This window comes from Thermobia domestica, chromosome 1, assembly GCF_964235325.1.
Source record: "Thermobia domestica chromosome 1, izTheDome1.hap1.1, whole genome shotgun sequence".
In the NCBI taxonomy this organism is placed as follows: domain Eukaryota; kingdom Metazoa; phylum Arthropoda; class Insecta; order Zygentoma; family Lepismatidae; genus Thermobia; species Thermobia domestica.
The window spans coordinates 122,240,821-122,250,336 of record NC_137454.1 but is presented as its reverse complement, the minus strand read 5'-3'; the positions used below and the strand labels follow the sequence as shown (position 1 = coordinate 122,250,336).

The following is a 9,516-nucleotide window of genomic DNA, read 5'->3' as shown; positions in this document are numbered from 1 at the left end:
GTGTCTATGGAGGAAATAGGAGAACAAATTATGAGATGACTAATATTTCATCAGATAAAATAAGGAAAAAGTTCAGAATGTGCACCGTGTCATTAATGCTTTTGTTCTTTTTGGTTCCAACCAGGTGATGAGTTTAGCAATTGATTTTAGGGGGGAGTGGTGTGTTTTGAATCATTGAATGTTATCTGAAAATACTATCTGGTACGTCACTGGTTGCAGCGGTCAGGCCTTCTGGCTATGTTGCTTTTTATCAGAAAATCCCCTTTTCTTTAGTTCTGAGATGCAGTCAGGAAATTCAGTTTTAAGACATGGTGCATGATTGTCGTGTTAACATGCAGCTTCTCTTATTCTTAGTTATTGGTAAGCTTTATATTATTATTATTATTATTATTATTATTATTATTATTATTATTATTATTATTATTATTATTATTATTATTATTATTATTATATTAGTGTAACCCATGAGACAGAAAGTATATTTTTACTTTCGACCGACAACAGGAGAGAAAAAAGTATGGTGATCACCAAAAAAAATCGAATTCGAGATTTCAACGGATTTCCGTGTTTCATAGATCCTACAAACCGAGTTGCTTTTAGATGTTAATGTGTTCCCGATGTTAATATGTGCACTCGCCTAGAATCCATACCCTTCAATGTATCAACATCAAATTTTGAGGTTTTTATAAAATTCTTGAAGAAATTTTCGAATTTTCTTCTTATCCTCAAAGTTAAGGTCGTTTACTAAAGCGTGAAAATCACAAATTGTTATTTTTCACGAAAACAGGTCTTACGCTTTCGTTCATTTTTCATAAATAAGTATTTCATTGCTAAACTGACAATATGGTATAACTCGTTTGTCCTTCAAAATTCGATAAGGCGTACTTTACTCTTGGGGATCTCTCTTTTTCGGGCGATTTTTACCAAAACGACGCAGGCGATTTTGTTCATATTTCATTAATGACTTTTAACAATATGGCATAAATCGTTTGTACTTAAAAGAAAAAAAACAATGGATAGTTATTCTTGGAGGTGAGTTTCTTAGTTTTTTTAAATAAATGGCCCAAGTGCCTCTATATTTAGTAAATAAATATTTATCTAATAACGTATAATGTTGGTTAAATTACTTTTTATGGAAATATCCACAAGGAGTTTACTTTCAGGGGTGAGATTTCTTCGGACGAAGTTTTCCGAAAACGCCTTATGATTTTATTCTATTTCATAAGTAAATAGTTCAGTACTAATGCAGCATAATGCGTTTTAGTTTAAGAAGTTGGAGCGAGAAAGTTCAGTGTATTGATTCGTAACTTTTATTATATTCGAGACGAGACATTTCTCGAGTCTAATGGGCAATACTACTTCGCCTTTATTACGTCTCAAACCAAGGGCGTCATTTCAGCCTTCTCTTGGGGGGGAGGGAGAGCACCACCGACATAAGACTTTCACGTTTTGTACTAGTATATTAGTAGACAATGGATTAAAATATATGTATTCCTCAAACTCTTGGGGAGGGGCAATTGCCCCCTCCTGCCCTCTCTAAATGACGCCCCTGTCTCAAACATTGTTTTAGTGTTATGTGATTTATTCTATAACAATTCTAAATTATTAAAGTGATTGTGCGAACAGAATGAAGAACATTTAAAGGGGTTTAAAGTGCTTAAGTCTTTACACAATGCACTCTAATAATAAATATTGTTTAAATGTTCTTATATCACACCCTTCGTGGTCCACTCGTAACGCGGAAAGATGATAACTTGTAGGTAAAATTAAGAAGAAAAAAATAATAAGGGCTGAAGTTTTGAAAAATAAATTTGCAAAATTAGACGAGACCAGAAAATCTAATTTCTTGTCTTGTCTCGTGGGCGATACTAATTATTATTATTATTATTATTATTATTATTATTATTATTATTATTATTATTATTATTATTATTATTATAGATAAATGAACGTAGTTCCCGTCTTCTCCAACTCATATAAATTGGTTGTGCATGCATCTCATTTACACCACTCAATCAATCTTGACCAAATTTTGTACGATAGCAATGATGACTACTGAAGCTAAAGGCAGAGAATGTGGTCAAATTTGGAGTCTCATCAGCCATAGAAAAATACGAGGAATCACGAAAATCACTTCTTTCTACAGAGGTCAATGGAAAGCCAAAAAGGAGTCAAATCACTTCGAAATTGATGTTAACAATGGAATGGAAATTCGAAATATAAGAGATTGGGCCAAGATGAAATCTATTTTTGTAATGCTAAATGAACATCAAAAGCTCTTTTCACTATCTATTATGCTTTTTGCTCTATATGGTCAGTTTTGAAACTCGCAACGCTAGATGAACTCTTTCGTAGCTATATGGTTAGTGTACGCGACTTCGGCGCAGGTGACCGGGTTCGATTCCTGATGGTAGCTCATGTTGTTTGGTTCCCCCGTTAAACTGTAGGTCCACATCTCATATAAGCTTAGTGCTGACCGGGACGCTAAACTCCAAATTAATCAACCAATCGAAACGCTAGATTTGCACCACTTTCGGATTCAGTATAGGGATAAGGGTAGAAATAAAACATATTCTTAGGATATACTGAATCTTGATAATGTATATACAGTATCTTCAAAGGTGATCAATAACTCAGGTGAAAAAGATAGTGATGCTCAGTGAAGCTTGCAGAAGATTTCTCCCGGGGTGAGTACGACAGGAAAGGGAAGTCTCCTGGGCACCCCCTGAAATCATAAATGGTAGTATTAGATTATATGCTACTTCTGGTTTTAGCAGGGAACAGGTGCGCACCTAGAATTTTTTGCTGAGAGGGGTCCAAAGTTAGGGGAGGATACAATACTCTAAGACACTATTGTATATATGCATATGTAGTATCGAAGAACTGTTATTCTGCGACCAAAAGAATAACAACTAAATGTGAAGTACTACCACCTATATCCTCAGAAAAGATACAGAACTAGATTGTTTGTGTAGGAAAAGAAAAAAATACAGATAAAATTAAGATCAAATTTTTATGCTAAATTCATAATTTCTCTGTTAAACAAGTTTAGTTTTGTTAAGGAAGTTTACAAATATATATATCAAATTACGAAGTTTTGGGGAGGAGGTCCATACTGTTGGTGCCATCCAAACGTTAATTCGACAGTTCGTCTGGGAGCAACTTGACCATTGGGGCCGCGGTGGCTCAGTTGTAGAGCGTTCACCTCTGGTGCTTGGGGTCCCGGGTTCGATCCCAGTCTCCGCCAAGTAAACTTTGTGGTGGACAAACACTGTGTGCGTGGGTTTTCTCGGGGTTCTCCCGTTTCCTCCCACTTTCTTCATTCCACCATTTCATTCATTACTCATAATCACCGTCTCCTTTAGGCTAACCGGCATAATCGTGGGACGTAAAACTCAAAGATTTCATTTCATTTTTTTGCAACTTGACCACCCGCCGTACAGCCCCGACTTGGCGCCGTCTGACTACAACTTGTTCCTGTATCTGAAGCACGAACTCGGCTTTAAACGCTTTGAAATGACAACAACGAAAATAAACGCTGTGAAGTTATGGTCGTCTTCACTGATGGGATGTTTCTATTTTAAGGAAGCTTTGGACAAGTAAGTCATCTACTATGACAAGTGTTTGAACACTGGTGGAAACTATGTCGAAAAATAGTTTAAGGTGTGATCTTTCGTGTAAAAATACATTGGGCTTAAAAAAAAAACTGTTTTAGTATTTTTTTTTTTTCAAAACGGTACTTACTTTCCGGACACGCCTCGATTTAAATGATTTGGACTCAGTTTGAAAGAAGATACTTCCTTAGTGTTTCCATGTAAATTTTAGAGAATATAGCAATTGTCTTTGAGGATAAATCATGAAACTTCTGAACAGATGGAGTGTGAAAACCGTAATTAATCAACTTCAATGTATTTTCTCTCGTAATTTAGACATAGTGCCCTCACTCTGATACCGCTTTTGTTTAAAAGAATATACACTCTCGGTGATTCCGTATAAATTTCATCAGGATATAGTGATAGTCTTTGGAACTAAACTATGAAACATTTCAAGGGGTATAGTGTGAAAACCGTAATTAACTCTCTTTAATATGTGTATGCTCATTATATAACTTCACCGATTTTAATAGTTTTACCTTATTTTGATAGAATATACTTCTCCAGTGTTGTTATGTAAATTTTATGGAGAACTAATTATAGTCTTTGAGGGTAGACCAGGGATGCAAATAACCATTCGGCCGGGGCGAGTGATTCATCGGTGCGGGAGAGTATTTAATATCATACCGAAGGCAAGTAAATCATTTCTATTGTGGGATGTGGGCTAGTAGCTTTCTTCTTGGGCGAGTAAAATTTACTTGCTTATTTGATCCCTGGGATAGACCATGAAACTCCTGAATAGGTACAGAGTGAAAACTGTAATTAACCGTCTTCAATATGTGTATTTTCACGCATAACTTAGATGCACCGATTTTAATCGTTATGCTTTTGTTTAAAAAGAATATCCTTTGACGGTGTTTTCATGTAAATTTCATGAAGATCTAGTGCTACTCTTTGGAGATAAAGCATCAACCTTCTCAACGGCTGACAATATTAATACCATAATTGTATGATCACGCATAACTTAAACCAAGGTGCACCAATTTTGTTGATTTACTTTTCGTTTTACATACTATGTTTTTGCAGCGATTTAACATAAATTTCATTACGATCTAATGATAGAGTATTAGGAGCTAGATCAGGAAACTCCACAACGATTGATAGTGTTAATATCGTAATGAACCGTCTTCATCGTGTGCGTGTTTACACATTACTTCAACATACCGGTACATGTACCGATTTTGACTATTGTTTCTTTTTGTTTGTTTGTTTGTTTCAAACAGTACACTTTCTCACTAGTTCTATATAAATTTTATCAGAATCTGATGACAGTCTTAGCAGAGGAAGATCCAGGACGGATTTCTGGGGAGGGAGGGGTTGTAATACTGCTACTTAGTCTATTTTTAAGAGCTCCAAACTCTGGAATGGGTTTTATTTATATATAAAATAAGAAAGTTTCCTCTTCTGGGGGCAATCGCCCCGATCGCCCCCCTGGATCTGCCCCTGAGTCTTAGAAGCTAGATCATGAAACTGCAATAGTTGATAGACTTAATATCGTGTACAATACGTGGATCGATTTTTAAAAGTATTTTAATGCTTCTTAGCGCGCTTTGGAAGTTGATTAATATGTTATTAAAGATTTTATTTTCTGTCTTTTTTGAAGTCGGTTATTTCTCTTTTGAGTTGGTTTAATTTTTCCATTGTTAGTTACTCCAATAATTTAGGTAAGTACCCTCATGTCCAAAATTATCGTCGCATGTCTATAAAAATGTTGTAGGAATATAATATGATAACGAATTCGCCCTGTATTTTTTATAATGTTAGTATGTATATAATCGGCAAAGACATGTATGTGGCAAATTTCACGTCAAAAAAGCAGTAAAAGAGAACAATAAAATGAAAATAAAACTTTCTTGTCCGTTTAGTAACATTTTGTTTCACTCATTCTAATTTTCGTATTTATAATTCTTTACCTAGAAATTTACCACAAATATACATTTCCCGATTATACACATAACATCAGTATCAAAAGTACTCTGCAAAATCATTATCATATTGTATTCTTACAAGAAGATAGTTATAGATATGCGACAATCATTTTGGACATGAGTGTACCTAAAGTAAAGATGGAACACTAACTTGATATGATATGAATGAGGCTTCGAAACATAAGTGAAGTTTTTTAATGGGTCTATACGTTACGGAGTTAAACGTGAATATACACATGATATGCTGACAGCTGTTGAGGATTTCATACTCTAGCCCCAAAGACTATCATCAAGATCTCGACGAAATTTACACGAAATCCCCATGGAAGAACATTCTTTCAAAGAGAGAAAGAATCAACAAAATTGATGCACTGTGTTTAAGTTATGCGTGATGACCCATTACACACACAATTACGGTGTTCACATTGTCAGTTGTTAATGAATCTCATGGTCTAACTTTAAAAATTATTATTAGAAACCAACTAAATTTACACGGAACTATAACGGAAGTATATTATTTCAAACGGAAAAATAAAATCTGTGGATCTATGTTGAACATACACATATTCATCCATGTGTTATAGTTATGATTGAACATACACATATTCATCCATGTGTTATAGTTATGATTGAACATACACATATTCATCCATGTGTTATAGTTATGATTGAACATACACATATTCATCCATGTGTTATAGTTATGATTGAACATACACATTCATCCATGTGTTATAGTTATGATTGAACACACATACAATGAAGTCGGTTAATTACAGCATTAACGCTGCATACGTTGAGGTGTTTCATGATCTAGTTCCAGATAGTATAATCAAGTCCCGATAAAAATTGACATGGGATTACCAGAGAAGAGTACCTTCGAAAAAAAGAAGAATCATAAAAATCAGTGCATATGTCGAAGTAATGTGTGACACAGACATAACGTAATTATATCTAAATATAAATAAGTGAAATTAAGAATCTCTGCTCTTTTTTTTTTTTTTAAATGAAAGTTTCAAAAATTTATAAAATGTATTTATAGACTTCATCCTATTGGTATATATAGTTTTGGCTATAGGTTGCTACAATCACCATTTCTGTTCTTAAAATAATATGAAGTTAATTTCTTTCTTTCAGAATTTATTATATCTGTTCCTGTTGACCTCACAATTAATAAACCTCTTTTGCACACCAAATTAACGAGAGGACCATGCTTGTAAGTAGTATGATATTTTTCAAATTATTATCTAATTAATTTCTTCGTTAGTCAACCAATCTCAACATATTTAAGCGTAAAAACGTTTTTCACAATTTTGAAAATGCTCATAATTTTTCATTTAAGAAAATCAGGGTACCCCCTCCTAGATGGCTATCCTACATTTCTATCAGCGTGAGATGATGAAGTCAGACCTTCTTTCTAATTGAAGAATGAGATGAGTTGCTGCACCTCTAAAGAACCAGTGGCGGATCTAGAAGGTAAAAACTGGGGGGGGGGCTGCCAGAACTCAGGCTATGATAAGTATATCATGTCTTTACTATAAACTTTCAAAAATATATAAATAATAACTTCAATTTTTTTGTCTTAGGCTCCCCCGGCCCCGGGCTAGATCCGCCACTGTAAAGAACTGTTGTAAACATTTTCATTTAAAAATTTGATTCAACTCAGAATTTACATTACAATGATCCAGTTCTATAATCGGTCGTTTTAAGTTGACTTCAAACCTTCGGGCAATCTCCGAAAAAGTACTTTTGGCAAAGGTAGCTAAAAGAAGGAGTAGTTAAACTTCCATGGAGGCTACCATGCAATAATCTCATGATGAAATCGAGGAAACTTCACGTTTTGGAATAGTCTATTAAAGTTTTGTCTTTACGCTTATTTAGTGTTTTAAATATGATCTATAAACCAGGGGCGACATTTAGTGGGGCAGGGAGGGGCTATTGCCCCCCTGAGTTTGAGAGTTCTATAGATTTTATCAATAAAATAGTAGTAAATCAGTGAAATACGCGAAATTTTACTTATATCAAGGGGTTTTGCCCCCCCAAACAAAATCTGAAATGACGCTCCTGTTATAAACGTAGAAACATAGAAAATAGTAATTCTAAATCCTAATTGTTGGTTATAATGCTGATTTTATGTAAATATGTTTGTTCATTATTTTAGTTATCTTTCCTTTACATTAGATTGTTCCACAGACAGTGCAGATCAGGTGAATGTATTCTGGCAACTTCAATATGTGACGGAACACCTGATTGTAAAGATGCATCGGATGAAAGCTACGGCGTATGCATCAATAATTCAAGGTAAGTTTAATGTGTACCTATTTGTTCAAAATGAGGGCCCTGAATAACGATAACTAAATTATGTAGGTTCTGTAGTAGTCTAAATGAAAATCATGCTTGCGGTCTTCACGATATAGACATAGTTAAACATTAAAATTCTATGTGGAGCAAAACTTTCATTAGAGAAAACATTCTATCCTTCTGTGAATATCAGTACTTTAAATAGGGGCTTATTTGGCTTAAATTTATTGTATTTCCTACTGAAAGTTCGAGGCAAATTGACGTTAAAGTCAAATAACTAAAGTATCACGCCAATTACCCTGTTTTGTTCTAATAATTGTTGGGCCTGAATCTTCGGTCACTGTATATTATAGGTTAAAACTATGCTTAATTAAAAGCCCTAATCGTTTACGTTTAATATTTGCTTCTTAAAGTTTATCCATAAACGAACATATGATTACACAAATATTAATACTTTAATCTAAATATAGTTACGGCCCTTATCCTAATAAACAGCAGTGGCCGCGATGGCTCGGTGGTAGAGCGTTCACCTCTGATGCATGGGGTCCCGAGTTCAAACCATGCTCCCGCCAAGTGAACTTTGTGGTGGACAAACACCGTGTGCGTGGGTTTTCTCGGGGTTCTCCCGTTTCCTCCCACTTTCTTCATTCCACCATTTCATTCATTTCTCATAATCACCGTCTTATTTAGCTTAACTGGCATAACCCAGGGACGTAAAACTCAAAAATTTCATTTCTAATAATAAACAAAGTAGGACTATGTTCATTGTTCAGTTTCATTACTATCTATTTTGAAATATTTACATTGAAACAATAAAGTTTTAAGTTGTAATTAAATCCTCACAATAGTTTCAGATCAGCAAATCACCTGCACGCTAGCGACATCTACTAGTGTCAGGCAAACAAGCTTTAACGCAGGTAGTGACATCTATTAGTGTGACTGTTTACTATTAGGGAATAACGTGACGTACTGAGAAGTTTGCCTTTCATAAATAGGATAATTAATTACTTGTTTCAGATACCACTTTCTTTCTCTGTCTTTAGGTGTCTTTACAACATGTTTCGCTGCGGTTATGGAGGATGTATCAGTAAGTGGCTAACATGCGATGGTAACACAGATTGCTATGATGGATCCGATGAGCTTCTCCCAAGTTGTTCACGAAAACAATGTCAAAGTTGTGGATTAAATTGTGGGTGAGTAGCAGGCCCGGATCTTGTTGACCTAAAATTTTCTAAAAAGTGACCTATAAAATGACACTAAAATTCCAGTAAAATGACCCTAAAATTCGCAAAAATTGACCTTAAAATTTGCGTTTTCTTAAAAAGTTTATTTTGTTAAACATCGACATTTTTTGAATATCTATTGGATTTTAATTACCATTTGTCACTCATTTTCAAAAGTTTTGTTTCAGTTAGTTGCAGTCCATTGTATGATATTGTACATAAAGTGTCAATTCACTCCCGAGTTGAAACTAGAAAGCACACTTAAAGAATAGAATTTCGCAAGTGTAGACTGTATACACGAGAATAATAGATAGAACCCTGTTTAAAATCTTTGTACGTCTTCTAATTCATTTTTAGTTATTCACGTGATCACATCCTTTCTGGTCAACAACCCAAAATAATCTCTTTGGC

The 9,516-nt window shown here is 34.5% G+C and overlaps 1 protein-coding gene across 2 annotated transcripts in view; it reads left to right on the top strand.

Moving 5' to 3' along the window:
- The first annotated feature begins 204 nt into the window (after window positions 1-204).
- LOC145688545 (limulus clotting factor C-like) overlaps window positions 205-9,516 on the top strand; it is a 21,230-nt gene continuing 11,918 nt past the window's right edge. For both annotated transcript variants that reach the window (XM_081762934.1, XM_081762942.1), the window contains exons 1-4: window positions 205-360; window positions 6,719-6,797; window positions 7,763-7,882; window positions 8,926-9,075. In XM_081762934.1, coding sequence (XP_081619060.1) covers window positions 309-360; window positions 6,719-6,797; window positions 7,763-7,882; window positions 8,926-9,075 — 401 coding nt within the window. In that variant the 5' untranslated portion in view covers window positions 205-308. The remainder of the gene's footprint in view (window positions 361-6,718; window positions 6,798-7,762; window positions 7,883-8,925; window positions 9,076-9,516) is intronic.